The 17382-nt window shown below is 42.2% G+C and overlaps 1 protein-coding gene across 3 annotated transcripts in view; it reads right to left on the bottom strand.

Moving 5' to 3' along the window:
- Nucleotides 1-17382, bottom strand: part of Atp13a4 (ATPase 13A4) — a 128644-nt gene that overhangs the window by 70820 nt on the left and 40442 nt on the right. For all 3 annotated transcript variants that reach the window (XR_007834950.1, XM_051191265.1, XM_051191264.1), the window contains exon 3: nt 8560-8733. Coding sequence is in view for 2 of the 3 variants with exons in the window: in XM_051191265.1 (XP_051047222.1) it covers nt 8560-8733 (174 nt within the window). In the remaining variant the exon portion in view is untranslated. The remainder of the gene's footprint in view (nt 1-8559; nt 8734-17382) is intronic.

Here is a 17382-nt window from a genome sequence, read left to right on the forward strand (position 1 = left end):
TCTCAAAGATCCACATCTTGGTAACCACCCTGATTTCTCTGAGTGAGCTTTCCTCTAGATTATCAGAGTACTCAAGATACTTGCTACCTTCTATCCTTGGTGGACTACCTTACCAACGTGAAGAAGTGTATTAAAGGGTGGCAGCATTAGGAAGACTGAGAACCACTGGTTTAGAAGGTCTGAACTTTTGATACCTCAGTCTCGTTAAACAGGTATACATTTTTGCAACAAAAGAATTAACCTGATTAATCCTTCAACCTCAAAGAGCTGATTTTCAAACCACTGAAGGATGACTTCCACAAATTGAAAGTACAGAGAGGACCTATACTTGACCTAGGCAAACAGAAGGAACAGCACCCCCCCCATAAGCTTGTCCTTTTGAACCCGGAAATACCAGTTTAACTTTGATAGGTAAATGAGGTAGAGTTATTGCTTATCATGCTCCAAACTTTCCCGAAAACCACTTCAACTCTTGGAGGTTAAAGCAGTATAATAGCTCTTCAATTTGACCAGTCTTATGACTTCTGTGACATAAGAGTTTGGTCCCCACACAGAAAATGTACATTGGAGCTTGCCTTAAGAATGAAAGTAATCCATTCCGAAGGTCCAAAAAGACTTTACAAACTGAGGACATTTCTCTTAGAGGTGAGTTCAGTATGGTGCTAAAATAGACTCAGCTCATCTTCCCAACCATACTAAGCTCAAAAAGTTGGCATTAGCTGGAATTTTGGCTTTAGTTACAATGTGTGTAGAGAATGCCCTGTGGATTGGAGAAATCATAGACTAGCCAGCATCTCAGTTCTGCTGGGACATAGTGACCAAAAAGGAGGAGGAGACAAAAAGCAACTAAGTTATATGACAAAGGTATGTATGAAAGGAAGGGGGCAGGAGGAGGAGGGGGAGAAAGAACAGAGCAGAAGAAGGAAGAGGCAGGGAAGGCAAGGAAGGGGAGGGAGGGGGGAAGAAGAAAAGGAGGATGGGAGAAAGGGAAGGAAGAGGAAACAGAGGACCAGGGAAAGAAAACCCAGAACAACCCAACGTATCTTTGGGGTTTTGACTGGGAGTTTTGGCTTGTTTGTTGTTTTCTGGGTGAACAACAAGTTGTGGGTAAGCTAATTAATCCTCTGCAATCTCTAGAGCTTCAGGCACTAAGAGTTAGCCCCAGTAAGCATTCTTGCTGCCAGCAGGCTCCTTCCTAGCATCTCATGGGTACTAACTTGTTTAGTCTACACAAGGAGGGAGAAACTGTCGAGGCCTCACTCTGCTGCAAAGGCAGTGGAGAAAGGATTAAGAACCTTCATGTTGTGTTGTGTAATAAATCACACACACACACACACACACACACACACGCACGCACGCACGCACGCATGCGCACACACACACGTTAAAACCCTAGTTTCCTAGGGCCCGGAGGAGGTGCTAAGGTTAGCTGAAGTCACAGGTGACATGCTACTCCAGTAGGCACATGTGGTAAGGGAAAGAAGCCAAAAGTGTGAGTAAACAGAAAAGGCTAGATGAGGAGATGAGGAGGTGACTAACTGCAAGCCAGGAAAAACAATAGCCTCATCAGAAAAAAAGTCTGGCTGGTGGTCCTGCATTCCAAAGACACAGCCTCAAAGCTGTTTGCCAATATTTGGTCATTCCTCAGAGGACAGCTCTACTTCAGGCTAGATGTCTAGAGAAGTGGAGACTGGAATATGCACCCAAGGGAACCAAGATGACATACCATTCTGCCTTCTTACATAGCATTTCACTTTAGTATCTAGAATCAAAATACTAATGGGAACCGTAAGTCTATTTATTATTGACACAATTGCACTTATTTAATTTAATAAAATAAGTTATGGGGCACCTGCTGTGGCCATATGGCATGGATACTATAAAAGATGAAAAGTAAGCCACCATCTTCGTAAGGCTGATAAGCCAGCAAAAGACACAATGAGAGCACAGCATTGTCAGAGAGATGAAAGAAAGACCTAAGGCTCGGAGAATCAGAAGGCTCAGTTCAAGCTCTTTGCCCACATGGGCTCCTCCATGTACCACTCCCCATGTACCTGTCCCTATCAGCCACTATCACTTTTTGATTCATATTTTTAGATAAACTCCAAGCATCATGTCTTTATTTGTCAATACGTACTCCTGCCCACCCTGCCGCCAGCTGAATGCCTGCCCATGAGCTCGACCTGTGGCCCACAACAACTGATGCTCACAGAGTTTATGCAGGAGAGAAGATTGGAAGGAGGGGCTCCTGTTGCCTCATCTCTGAAATGCAGGTGATGACAACTGCTTTCCAGTGTTGTTATGACAATTAGAATAACCACAGTGGAATTCTATGGAAGCTGAAAAGCAAATAGTATATTAATACAAAGCAGATTCCATACCAGCATGCCAGTCAGAAATGAAAAGAGAGAAGGAAGATCGATAGTAATTGCCTCCAGAACTGGAGAGGAAAATGAATTAACAAAGACAATAAAGACATACAGGAGAAGGGAGTACAGTGTTGGAGAATGAGGAAATTTCAACAAATGAGATGGAACACCCACTTTCTATGCTCCACACAGGGGACAGGGATTCCCACTAGAATCTCTATAGTCAAGGCAGGATTTCCATCTGTCTGGTTACAGCCTAGCTCTGACACCTGGTTGGTGCTTGGTAAATACTTACTGAATGACCAACAAATGCATGAGTGCTTCTCAGAGGGTGAGAGTGGAGAGAAAACCAAGTGTTGTGCAGTTGTGGAAAGTATGGATTCTGAGAGGCCAGCTCACAAAGGAGGGAGGGAGGAAGATGAAGGACCAATAAGCAAAAACAGTACTACTTAAAGACAGTACAACTTAAAGACACCCCTGCTGGACCTGTAGGCTTCAGGGTGGCATTTGCATGGTGACTTTATGGAGTTTTTTATTGTCTGTAAAACCCTTAGCTTTGACACCTTTCGTTGAAACATCAAAATGAAGTGCTTTGATTTAAGCCTCATATCTAAGCCCCATGAAGCTGTCCTCTGCAGATCAGGGGCCTTTGACGATAGGTGACACACAATGACAATGAAGGGGAAAGTGTGTCTGTAATTATAACAATGACATGGAAATCACCAGGAGCATTTAATTCACTGCACCGATGAATGTAAATCATGTTATTTGCATAGAAATGAAGCAACACTACAGAAATGGGTTAAAATTCGCAAGTAGATAAATGATGAATCAGATACATTTTAAAATTTATGAAATAAGATTGTAATTACACTCATCTTTGAGAGGGAAAAGATAAAAATCTCATGCTTAGTATTGCTGAATAAGAAAAAGAGCTGAAAATAAGCTGAATACAGAGGGTTTCCAGCAGACGCATCATGGCTTCTTATGTAGAGAAATGTCTAGTTAATCAGGATCTGTGATAATAAATTATAATCTTACTGGCTTGAGCTTGATGATAAATATCAAGCACAGATTTTTTTTTAATAAGATAAAGAACAGATACACAATGCATTTTCGGGTGGGAGTCACTCTGTCCTCCTAATGGAAACTTGTTAGAGGCTAACTATTGCGATATAATTCAAACAAAATCTTTTAAGTTGTCGTTTTCATGCAATAACCTAGCAGTAGACTTTTAAACTATTGATGCTGAAAGCATATTTTTCTCTAAGTCTCAGATAGTTAGAATGTTGGAAATAATTGAGTTCTTGTCTAATTACATAAAGACCAATTTAGAAGCTCATTTATTTGGAGAGTCTCTGGCATAGCAAATCCATTTAAAATGACACAGAAGAGCAGGTAATTAAAAATTAAAGTTGAAATCAAGATGGAAAAGGCAAGATTGGAGGGAGTTCAGGCATCTCTGATTAGTTCTGGAGAAGCAGTGGGAGGGGCTTGATAGACTCTCATGATTGAAAGAAAGGAGCTCCATGGTGGGTGTAGCTTCCAGACCAACCAGTGAAACACTGACTCTTTCCAGTGTGAGTCCATTTGCAAACACGACTACAGAAAACCTGGAAGGGACCACCTGGCTAGGGAGGGATATGTCTATAGACTCCAATCCCAGAACATCTGCCCCTGCTCAGGCATGCTAGGCCTGCTGGGAGAGATGAATAAAACACAAAGTCCCAATGAGCAGGTGTGCCTTGACTATAGCAAGCTCTCTCAAACAGAAAGCTTTTGGAGGTTCAGGAACAATACACACACATGCACACACACTCACACATACATACATAAACACATATAAAAACACATGCACAGACATTCACACACAGACATACACACATATACAAATACACATATACACACATATACACATACACACATATGCACAGACATGCATGCATATACTCATACATACACCACACACATACACAAATATACACTTGTACACACAAGCATATGCACATACATGCACATGCACACACATATATATATATATACAAACATACATATATACACATAACATGTAGACACATATGCACAGACATACACACATGTACACACAAGCATATACCTATACACTCACATACACATACACACATGTACACACACACACACACACACACACACACCACTGGCTTTGATAATCTATTCCACAGTTTGTAAATGGTTTCCACGAACATAACCAATCACCACACATATCAGCTCAAGAAAGACTAAAGACTTGATTAGTCAATAGTCCCACTTTACAAATAGGATAATCAAGGTTCTGTAAACCTGGTAACAAATTTAAGGTACTAGGACTACAAGTCTGGCTTCTGACAGGAAATCGGTCCCATCTGCCCATGTGCTGGAACCTCTTAATATTTACTTCTCAGTGTTCTTCCTCCTTGCTGCTTCTTTTCACCTGCCCCCCCCAGCCCATTTCCTTCACTTTCCTATTCTCTTTTTCCATTTCCTTGCCCATTTCCTCTTATTTCCATTTATGCCCTGGGTCTGTGAGAAGCATGGGGTGGAGGGTGGCATGGGTGATATATTTTGCTATGTTAAGGTTAAAACCCTTCTTTTTATTTAGACAGAAAAGAGATGATGGGAGATGCCATTATGTATATATGTTTCTCATACTGGTTAATGAATGAAGCACTGTTGGCCAATTGGAAAGGAAGATAGGAGGGACTAGGAGACAAGGAGGAATAGGAAGTAGTAAGGAGGAGTCAAGATGGAAAGGCTGGAGAAGGTAGAACTGCCAGCCACCTCTCGCTGGTAAGACCACGTGGATATACATAGAAATGGGTTAATAATTAAGACAGAGCTAGCCGATAAGAAACTAGTAACTGGCCAACAGGATTATATCATATACAGAGTCTCTGTATGTTAATTGGGGCTGGCGCAGTGGCGGGACCAGACCAGGCGGTTGGTGGAAAAACCTTACTCCTTACAGGCTGGCCCCCCAAGAGTCCTCAGAGCTGTATTCTCTGGAAGGCAGAGGGCTCTTCCACTCGCTTCTACTGCAGCAAGAATGTTGCTGTCTGGGAGCCAGATTAGTTCAATGTAGAGTTAAATTCCTTTCATGCTACAGAATCAAGCTGTGTGGGTTTTTAGTTCACATGGAATAATGTCCTAATAAAAGGATCCTGAGCTGGGTATGCAACACGGTGGTAGAATATTGACTGACCACATGCAAGGCTATGTGGGCTTATCCTCACCACCACAAAAAGGAAACTCCGAGACTCCTAACAGTGGGAGTGGGGGTGTGTCTGACTCTTTCACCTGCTCCTGGGACCCTTTTCTGCCTGCTGGGTTGCCACACTCAGCCTTGATGTGAGGGTTTGTGTCCAGCATTATTGTAACTTGTTATGCCATGTTTGGTTGATATCCCTGCTCTTTCTTAAGATAAACAGAATGGAACAAGGATGGGGGAGGAGAGGAAAAGGGGGGCTGGGAGGAGTAAAGGGAGAGGAAAATGCATTTGGGGTGTATTGTATGAGAGAATACATTTTTTCAAAGGAACCCCAAATGATAGCCTTTCATAAGTACACATCCTCCATACGCCCCACCCCCAAACAGTGGCCCAGAAAATAGAGCTGCTTCCGTAAGACACTCAGACTGTGTGTATGTATAGGAAGTCCACTTTTAACAACTGGTTAAATCTGATATTTTTTTTCCTCTCCATGCTGTATAAATGTCTATGGCTGAGTCACAGATCAAATATCCTGATCTCTGTTCCTCTCCCACTGAACAAGTGAAGGCATAGATAGGAGTTCTGAAAATGGCAATCTTTTCTCACATTACCTGAGAGCTTGTCAAAGACACAAATTCTTGGGCCCCGACCCGAATCCATTAGATTGGCAACTCTGAGTGGTTGAGAGTTGGAAGTTGCAGTCTGTTTTCACAGGCCTTCTAGGTCATTCTGATGCCAGGTGAGTGATATACTTGCAGTGTAGTGGGAACATCAGCAGATGAGGGCCTGGGACAGAGGACTTCATGCTGTCTCCCTTTCTGAGTTTAGTACATTCCATCATGTCCCTGGGGCTCCAGTTTCTAATCCATCAAATGCCCAATGCTAAGGGACTGGCACTTTTCTCCCCTGAACCTTCTACAAGTCTTCATGAAGCCAACCTTGAAGGAAAGCTCCAGATTAATGCCAATTGGTCATTTTTACTAAACAACAGCTTCTGGATCTCTCCAAGTCCAGAAGTTTATTCTTCAAAAATACCTAGTTAAATTATAGCTGGACTTGTAAGCTGGTCCCAAGCTACCACCCATACAATGATTCAGGTATCGTGTAGTGATTTGAAGAGACCAGGATTCAGTTAAAGGATGGAGCTAATTCCCATTGCGCAAGCCAACAAACACAAACCTGGTTGGACTCCCAGGTTGAAGAAAGGTTATCTCAAGCTGAGTTAGACAGCAGGCTTCCATGTAGCATGCTTGGGTGTTTTTGTTTTGTTTTGTCTGTCTCATTAGAAGGCAGTGAGTTGTTTCACTCTGATTGACTGGCTATCAACTGTGCCACTATTCTCCTCTCTTGCCGCATAGATAAAATATTGTATCTAGAAAGACTGGCACAAATAAAAATGTGGTATACTCCCAAAAGAGCAGTGGTTCTCAATGTGTGGGTCACATATCAGATATCTTGAATATCAGATAAATTAATAACAATAGCAAAATTACAGTGATGAAGTAACAATGAAAATAATTTTATGATTAGGGGAGTCAGCATAACGTAAGGAACCGTGTTAAAGGGTCACAGCATTAGGAAGATTGAGAACCACTGCAATAGAAGTTGATTTATCAAAACTAGTTGTTGCCACAGGTCATTTGTGCCAATGCCTTGTTAAAATAACAGGGTAGATTAGTCAGGAAAGAATCCTTTAAGAGACTGTCACTTCATTCCCTCCGTAACAGTACCATGCCTGCCTGTCAGTCACCCCATACAGATGCTGGAACTGAAAATGTATCAGTTAACACATAATAAAGCCCCTCCCATGGTAGAGCTAGCTTTCCTGTGGAGATGATGTGTGTGGTCTCAATGTCATGAGTGCTACAAGGACATGACATCAAGGTATGCAGAAAGAGCCTCACATGATAGTGACAAAATGGCTGCATTTTTTGCCCTGGTATTTCTGAAGAACAGGGCACAAGCATATCAAAAACTATGACTCTCTCCTATCAGTCCAGTGAGACAGACAGCATCTTCCACAGTGGGATGCTCTTCATCTCACAAACTCCCTTATTCCTTTTCTTTTTTAAAAATATATATTTATTACTTTTTATTATTTTACATAATGATCCCAGTTCACTCTCCCCCCTTCCCTCCCATGCTCTCCAAGCCCCCCTCCTGCCCCATTCCCCACCCACTCCACAGGGAGGGTGATGCCTTCTGTCAAATCTTTTGGAGTAGGGTCTAGCCACGCCCCACCCCACTCCTGTCTCTAGGCTAAGGGAATATCCCTCCATAGGGAATGTGCTCTCAACGTCCTTTCATGTCTTGTCTCTTTTCCTGAATCATTATTGTGGAGGCCATAAGTCAGGCTTGAAGTCAAGGGGCAGTAGGAATTTGGAGTTAATGGCTTGTAGCCTTGACTTAACCACTCTACACTACCCAGTATTTCAGAAATCAACATGACCGTATTATCTCTAACATTTGCTAAAGTTGCAATTTTAAAGGCACTCCTCTGTGAAGTAACTCTTCTTAAGAAATCCCATTAGAGCCAGACATTTGTGGCACATGTCTTTAATCCCAGCACTTGGGAAGAGAGATAGGCAGATCTCTGTGAGTTTAAGTCCAGCTTGGTCTACAGAGTGAGTTCCAGGACAGCCAGGACTATTTCACAGAGAAACCATGCCTCAGAAAACCCAAAATAAATAAATAAATAAGGAAGGAAGGAAAAAAAATAAGAAAGGAAGGAAGAAAAGAAGAAAGGGAGGGGGAGGGAGGGAGAGAGGGAGGGAGGGAGGAAGGAAGGAAGGAAGGAAGGAAGGAAAGAAGGGAGACAAATTTCTTGGTTCTGGGTAGGTGCACAGTGATGGAGCCTACCCATGTGCCACCTGCCTTGGGGACAGCTCCCCCAGACAACTTACAGCCCAATATCTAGGAAAAGGGACAAAATCCACACAAAAAAAAAAAAGATGTATGTACACTCACAGTTGTCTTCAGCAGCACAACATCTGCTTCTTGCAGGGAACAAGGGACACAGTTTGCCCATACATGCCAAGCTGGTCTCCAGTAAAACACCAACGGGAGGATTCCGAGAGAGAAGATGGATCCAATGATACAGAGCGTTTTCCGACAACCTTGAGTCCTATAGCCAAAGATTTCCTGAAATAGAACAAAAATTATTCCAAGTGTTGATCAGTAAAGATAATGGACAAACACCACCTTTGGGTATGAAATGGAGGCGGGAAGTGAATGGTCTAGCAAGGGAAGGCAGGCATGGGAGGGGGTAGAGGGTACAAAGAATGAATCCGGGTTCCTGACTAAGAAGTTCAGACATGATTCTTGACCTCCAAGAAGGAACCCTTTAGCCATAAAAGGCAATGTCTACAGCCTAAACACAGAGTTACCCTGGACCAATCATTATCCTGGGTGAAAGCACAACTGGAGTGGGGCTCTTTGTTTTCAGAAATCAGTGTTGTCATTTGCTAGACATGTGAATTTTAGTAAGCTATGTGATCCCTTTGTTGCCCACACAAAAAAAAAAAAAAAAAAAAAAAAAATGGGACAGTGATAGCACAAAGTTGCTGTAGGGTGTAAATAACTGAAAATATTTAAGTCTACATCAGAATCTCTCCTGCTGCTGTTACCCTGATTATGCTGATGGTGATGATGGTGGTGGTAGTGATGATGGCGATGGCAATTGTGCTGATGATGTTGCTGTTCCTGCTAACATTACAATGACTTGGTCCCATAGCCCCAACACAGACATGAAAACCTAGGCCCTGGTTAACACAGTTAGATCAAAGATCCTAGTGTTAACCACTGTGCTTTTGATGGACTTAAAGTAACAATTGCACTGAACATCAAACTTGGCATCACCAACTTCTTTATCTTATGAAATGAATACTACATCAACAGAGAAAGGTCTTGTCTGAAAGGTACTCCAGTGTGTAATTACTAGATCCTTTCCTACCACACTAGTGCAGTCATATGGGAGGTGAAGGACAACTTGTTACATTACCTAATTCAGTATGATTTTCTGAAATGCTCTTAACCCATTTTACAAGGCAGACATGTAACCTGACAGGACACATCTCTGCTCAAGCTCAAGCTACTGCTTTCCAACTGCCAAGATTGGGCTAGCTCCATTCCACATTCAACCTGCTGCCTATTATTGATCCCATTCTAACCAGTATGCCTCCCCCAAATTCTTCCCATGTCCTCTTCTGTCCTATAGTTTTGCACAGATCAGCTTCTACTCCCCAGTCTCATTACCCTATTACTTTCTTTTTGTTTTCTAAGCTCCATCCCTTCCCACTCATTGGATCCTTCCATGAAGATTATTCCTTGTCATGCAGAAGCACAAACATCATCCTTATTTATGTTTTATTTCAGAGGGTTCACGTGTTTATTTTTCTTTTATATATTTACTTATTTGATTATTTACATATTGATCCCAGTTCCCTTTCCCTTCCTCCCTCTCTCCCTCACCCATGCCCCCCCCCGACCACCCTCCCATCCCATCCCCCACTCCACAGGGAGGGTGGTACCTTCCAAGAGGGGTCAACAAAATCCGTCAAGTTATTTGGATTATGGACTAGGCCTCCCTCCTGCCTCTAGGTTAAGGGAGTATCCCTCTATGGGGAGTGTGCTCTTTCTAAAGTCCTTTCTAAAAGTAGTATTTAAATGTTTTCTTCTATTGGCAGTGGAGCGCCATGTAATTTGTATGAGTTACTCTGTGCCAACGTGAAAACGTCTCTGTTAGTATTTGAAAGTGTCATTGTGTTCATCGTCAAGAGAGACTAAGCAGAAATTATCATCTTTCTTCTCTGGTTAAAAAAGTTCAAGTTCAAAGTTATCATATATAAAAAGCTTTTACCAGTAACTAATAATTATCAAGATAACAGTGCTACAGCTAATTAAAGTCTCTCCCTAAGCACTTTACAAGTACCCTCTCCATAGTTGAAAAAAGTCACATATCTTTCCCAAGACACAAAGCTCATGCATAACTCAAAACTGGCTTTGCAGCACACAGAAAGCAGGATGGAGGTGGACTGCTCTTTCTAATTGGTCCCTTCTTTCTCTAGCCTTAATTTCAGTTTAATTTAATTTAACAAGTTTTTGAAGTGTTATTCAAATAGCTGGCATGTGCCAGACTATGACAGATGTAAAACAATGTTTCTAGCCTATAGAAACTCACTAGATTAGAGGGGGAAAGAAATGGAATTGTAAGGCTAAGTAAAGAATGATGGAGAGAGATACAGAAGGTGGCCAAATCCCTTATCATCTAAATGTGGTCATAGGCCCTGTCATTACTACTGTTACTAGCCCCAGAAAAAGAGGAGTACACAGTGTCACTGGCAAGCCAACCCCATCTGAACCCCTTAGGCTACCCTGTAGTTCCTTATTCTTGGGCAGGTGAACACTGCCCACTTCCTTTAGTGGCTCGTGGTCTGTGGTATGTTGTTAAATTTTATGTAGGAAGGGTCAAAGTATTTGCACAAGGCATGTTCAGTTGTTGCTTGTTGAAGTAAGCTAATATCACAGATTTGAAGGGAATTATATGACCAGGTATGGGGGGGGGGTATAAGTTGCAAAAGTTGGAACTGTGCCATCATCATCTGGTGCTGATTTGCTTCTTATGTTACGGAGTGCTTGCCATGTCTCTGAATATGCTTGAAGCAGTTATGCTGCCTCCCTTCCCATTCCCCAACTGCTGTCATCTCCCACAAAAAGAGCTTGATGAGCCCAAAATTGACATTAGAAAAATGTCCAAATAATATTATACAGTTCATGGCAGGCTACATGCACCACAGAGTAGTACTGTATTGCTCTTTTTATCCTCCCATCCATGCATTCTTCCTCACATAAACACACACACACACACACACACACACACACACACACACGTCTCACAGAGGCATTTCAAGGCCCTCTTCTAGAAGATTCATGAGGCCGACTCAAGCTAATCTTTCGGAGTTCACTCTCAGAAACCTAGCGGAGGGCCTCACACAGTCAAGGACTTGTAAATGCAGAATTGGGATGAAACCGAAACATGGAGGAGCAACTGATAGTGACATCTAGAAAAGGACAGTGGCTATCTCAGAAGAACCTTCCTCATGTGACATCATCATGTAATGTCCCAACCGTCCTCAGGGTAGCTCTCAGCCTTTGAATCCTGGGATCTCTCAGCACAATGACCCTTCCTAGGAGGACTCAAGATCAGCAGATGTCAGAAGCTGAGCATACCAAAAGAGAGAAGTGAATGTCACTATCATGCCAATCAGCTAAACACACGTGTTAACACCGAGAAGATGTTGCTTTCCAATAGCACCATTTCCACAGTCAGAATTTTTCTGTCTGTGGAGTCCAATGTAATCATTGTTCTTAAAAATGGGCTCCAGAACCTGGAAGCAACTTAAATGCTTCTCAGCTGAAGAATGGATGCAGAAAATGTGCTACATTTGCACAATGGAGTACTACTCAGCAGAAAAAAAACAATGAATCTTGAAATTCACAGGTAAATGGATGGAACTAGAACTGAGTGCGGTAACCCAGTCACAAAAAGACAAACACGAGCCTTCATCTACTAGCTGATGGAAACAGAAGATGACACCCGTAGCTAAACATTGAGCCGAACTCTTGGAATCCAGTTGCAGACAGGGAAGAGAGATGAGCAAAGGGGTCAAGACTAGTCTATAGAAACCCACAGAAACTGCTGATCTGAACAAGGGGGAGCTCATGGACTCCATTCTGATAGCTGTGAAACAAGCATAGGACTGACCCCAAACTCCCTGAATGTGGTGTTCGTTGGGAGGACTGAGCAGTCTATGGGGCCTCTGGCAAAGGATCAGTATTTATCATAGTATACAAATGGATTTTGAGAGTCCATTCCACATAGAAGGATACTCCCTCAGCCTGGACACATAGGGGAGGGCCTGATCCCTGCTCCAGATAATATGACAGACTTTGAAGACTCTGCATGGAAGGTCTCACCCTCCCTGGGGAGCAGAAAGGGATGGGATAGTGATTGGTGGGGGGAACAGGGGAGGATGGGAGGGTTAGAAACTGGGATTGACATGTAAAACAAGCTTTTTTCCAATTTAAATAAAAAAAAACACACACAATCAACAAACAAAAATATAGGCTCTGGAATCTTTCTACAACCATCCCTCAGCCTGATTATTATGCATTTCCTTTAAACACATCAATTCATCCAATCATACTACAGTCAAATCATGCTAGCCTAGACACCTTTTCATCTCTCTGCAGACTTCATTAAACATTTGAAAGCTTGAAAAAATCAAATTTTTAAGACTTTACCTCCCTAAAGATAATTTCTTTTCCCTTATCTCCAAATATTGAGTGTGAAAAGAATGCTTCACTGTAATTTGAACGTATTATGGCAGACCATGTTAAATATATGTGATTTTCTGTTTGCTTCCCTCTAGGACTTACAAAAATTCTGTCCTGGTAATTTCTCATTTGCCATTCTTAGGCAAAGGAGAATTACATAGACTTCTAATTTAATTTGAAGTTCAGATTCAATTGAGAATCTCTCAATCAAAATAGCCTAACCTAGAAATTTGGAGGGTGTGGGGAAGCAAAGGGGTTTCTGTTACTGTTGTTGCTGCTGAATTGGTAAATAGTCTTCAAACTTTAAATTGGTCCCCCAGTTATTTTCACATATAAATTATTATTCAGACATCTTCTTTTGAAATTCACCCAAAATTGTGAAGATATTATCTCCAGATACTTACACTTTAAAACTCAGCTGGAGATCACCAAAAGACATGCACAAAATAACCCAAACTGTCTAATGAGTTGGGATGTTGTGTTGCAATCTGCCCACACTGTGGGATTTCAGCCACACATCAAGCATATAAACTTTTAGTAAGAAAACAGTAGAAAAAGCAGGTGCAAATGATTACAACGGCATTATAACTTTTTATAAATTTTAAAACAAATTCTATTTAAAGAGGATAATGAACTCACAGGCAAGACAATGAGTATTCTATTGGGTGAGGAAAATACAGTTCTTAAAGCAAACAGCTTGAATACTGTTCATTTTGCATGTTTGTAATCCCAGTACTCAAGAAGATAAGCAAGAGGATCATAAATTCAAGGCAAACTTTGGTGACAAAACACTATATAAGGTGGTGGATTTGTCACTAAGTTAAGGCAGTACATGAACAAATAATGTAAATATACCATGAGACAAAGATTATAAACAGTCTAATTATGAATTCCTGAGTTCATAGGAAGAAATGGGCAAAAAATAACCAGTCAGAATGAGAAGAGATGCCCTTTAAGGAAAGACTCTTCTCCCACTTGCTGTGGTCCTAGACAGATTCTTTTCTCTAAGCCAAGGGCACACATCAGTCAGGTCCTGTCTTCCATCTCATTGATTGAAGAGTCTCTTATTCGCTCACTCTGAGAGCCAATGGTTTCCATCCAGAGTGATTTTGTTTTCCAGAGGACATGGTCACTCTCAACTTGGTGAACGTTGCTTCTGGAATACAGCGTCCAAAAGTCAGGAATTGTGGGAAACCTTCACACTGTCAAGGATGGCCACTCCCATCCCTCACAGTGGAAAACTCTTGCTGAAGACACTTTAGTTTCTCCCACCTGACTTAAACTCCTTAGCTTCCACCTCAGTGCCGGAGAACTGGGATATTTGCAGTTAGGGATCTATAGAAGGAAAGGGTGCACACAAAGAGCTGACTGGCCACTGCTATGATTTGGTGAATTGGAGATGGTTTTTTGTTGTTGTTGTTGGGGTTTGTGTGTGTGTGAGTGTGTGTGTGTGTGTTTTGGTTTTGTTTTGCTTTTTGTTTTTTTTTTTTGTTTGTTTGTTTGTTTGTTTTTTTCTCCCCTAAGGGTTTGTGTGCTTGGAGCTTAGTTTCTATGTGGGAGCACTGAGAGGCACTGGAGCCTTTAAGGGATGGGAAGTAGTGAGCATCCTTCTGTCATCAGAGACACCACTCTGAAGAGAAACCTGCTTGCCTGCAGTGATGAGAACAGCAAGTTGTTACATAAGCCTGAGCCAGAGCCTGTGCCCAGAGAGTTCTCTGGCTTCCTGTATCAGGTGAGAGCCTTGTCTGTGGCCACACCCTGGCTTACCCAGTCTCATTTGATTTCATTCCTAAGCAAGGTTAGATCTGGTTAGTACTTCACTTGGAGATATAAGCCTTCCCCTCCATGCCTGACATCTGCTGTATGGCCTTCTCCTGAGTCTATACTTTCAAACTCCAAAACTATGAACCAAATAAACCTGGTTTGTTTGTTTGGTTGGTTGGTTGGTTTGTTGGTTGGATGGTTGGTTGGTTGGTTGGTTGTTTGGTTGGTTTTATTTTGGTTGGGTTTGGTTTTTGTGTTTGTGTTTTGGTTATCAACAGCATGCCTCAGTGTAGTGTCAAGGAGAAACTAACACACACCCCAGCTGAGTAGTGGTTATAATACAGTCCAACAGGTCAGGAAACTGAGATGCTAGGGAAGGAAGCAAAATGCCCACATAGTCCCCTCTTGCTGTCTGTGTGTCTGACCTCACCACAGGCTGCCCCACCTCTGTCTCACCCGTTTCTCTTTCCTTGAATCCCATGTTCCCATAGCAGCCCCAGTCTCTCTGTAATACTTGGATTTCACTTAACCTAATTTCACTTCTCAGTTTGGGATGTGGCAAGTCCCTTATTCTCAAGTCTGGAATGCCACCTCTCTAGTCACAGCTCCCCATCAGAGGACAAGACAGAACAAAACAAGAACATCGCTTCTGTCCAGCCCCGAAACCAAGGAAGCCATCATCAAAGTATTTCCATGATAAAGTCTTACTTTAGTTCAATTAACAGTGTCTACTACATCTAGGGCCATGGGTAAGGTATGAGTGCCAAAGATAAATGTATCACCCTCAAAGGTCTAGCAGAAGAGAGGATGAATTTTAAAATAGCTATAATTCAGGACAAGAAAATATTAGGTACCATATGAAGTGCACAAAAGGCAAAATTAGTTTCAAATTGTGAAAGATCCTACCAAGATGATAATTAGCAAAATCCTTGCAGGATAATGGCTAATTGCCTTGAAAATAATTGGTAGAATTTCAGTAACTGGGAAAGGAGGAAGAGAGAAGGGGCTTCGAGAGGTGGGACTAGCCTTCAGAAAAGGTACTGGGTCTGGAAACACAAGTACACTTAAGGACAAAAATGGCAGTTTATTGTAGGACATGAGCATTATGCACAGTTTAAAAATGCAACTCAGAAGCTGAGCATGAGAGCACACACCTATAACCCCAGCCCTTGAATGTGAGGCAGGAGAATCATGAGTTCAAAGACAGCCTGATCTACAGTGAGTTGATTGTGCTATATAGTAAGACCCTGTAGGAAGGGAAGGGAGGGGAGTGGAGGGGAGGAGAGAGGAGAAGTAAGATAAAATAGATAACTTTATGTTGAGGGGGTGGGATTTGGGATTCTAAGATATAGCCATTACTTCATCTAATGGCTCCTCAAAGGAAACTTTACTTTACACTTAGATCTTTTCTGGTCCACAGCTATGAGTGGACCACCTGTGGGTGCCCTAAATGTATCATTCTCAAGCTGTCATGAGCATAAGTCACTGCCTTATATCAAGAGGTCACTGCATTATACCAAGGCAACGGCCTGACTGTGGGAGAGGGCAGAACAGGTAGGTATGTTCCAGGCTTTAGTTTCTTTAACTACTCCATTCCCTGTTCTTAGCCTGGGGTGCTGCCATCCAGAGCTATGAAAACTCCTCCTTGTCTTACCAGGTAGCTGTCCAGAAAGCAACTTATCTAACTCTTTGGCAGCAGACAAGGTGATAACACCCTTACTTGTGGATGACTGTTCACATAAACTTGGGGTAAAGGTGAAAACATGGATTCTGTGACCCTAAATATTTCCATAACCCTAAATATATACTTTCCCAAATATATTTCACTTTCATAAGCCTACACAGGAAGTTTCACTAGCCATGGGTCAGCATAAGGAAGATGAAGTTCAAAGAGGCCAAGTGATGTACCTAGAGTCACCCAGCTGGTAGGTACCAGAACCCAATCCCTCTTAATTAAAAGTCTTTCTCCAGAACAAGCCTGCCTCTCATAATATTCTTCTCCTCCCTCAGGTCTCTGATATTCTCATTAGTAGGTGTCACCCAGACAGGGACTGAACACTTGCTGATTATTCACAATTGAGCTAATGACTGTGCTGAGTGGACAAGTTCTGGGTTCCCCTTAGACAGGTTTTCACAGGCCTCAAACTGCAGAGAGTGAAGAAATCAGCAAGATGCACTCCACCCAATGGCCATGGCCATTCAAATGACAGCAGTTTCTGCAGGCAGCATCCTAATCAGGCAATGCTGGGCAAGAGTTATTTTCTAGACACTACTGTCACCCTGAAATTGGAATATCTCTTGCTTGGCATATCCTTAGCATAAGAGGAAATATATTTGATATTTCTTCCCCATTCCTGACACAAGCAATCAAAACTCTAGGTATTTCCCAAATGATTGCAATGTATGCTTTTGTTCTGGTTGGACCCCTTTCACACATACACCTCAGTTCATGCTGAGATATGAATACAAACTTCAGAAAATAGCATGGTTACTTCAGGGGAGATTCAATGTGGGAGTTGGTGGCCAAAGGGTTGGAATTTCTGGTCCCACTTCCAGTCTCAGGGGGAAGAAAGGCTAGAGAGTGGGTTCAATGTCAGTTTTGTCTACATAGTGAAATCTCTATAAGAACCCAATGATAGCATCAGAGAGATTCAGGTTGGCAATCCCATGGAGGTACCAAGAGGGTCTCAC

This window comes from Phodopus roborovskii, unplaced genomic scaffold, assembly GCF_943737965.1.
Source record: "Phodopus roborovskii unplaced genomic scaffold, PHOROB, whole genome shotgun sequence".
Lineage (NCBI taxonomy): Eukaryota > Metazoa > Chordata > Mammalia > Rodentia > Cricetidae > Phodopus > Phodopus roborovskii.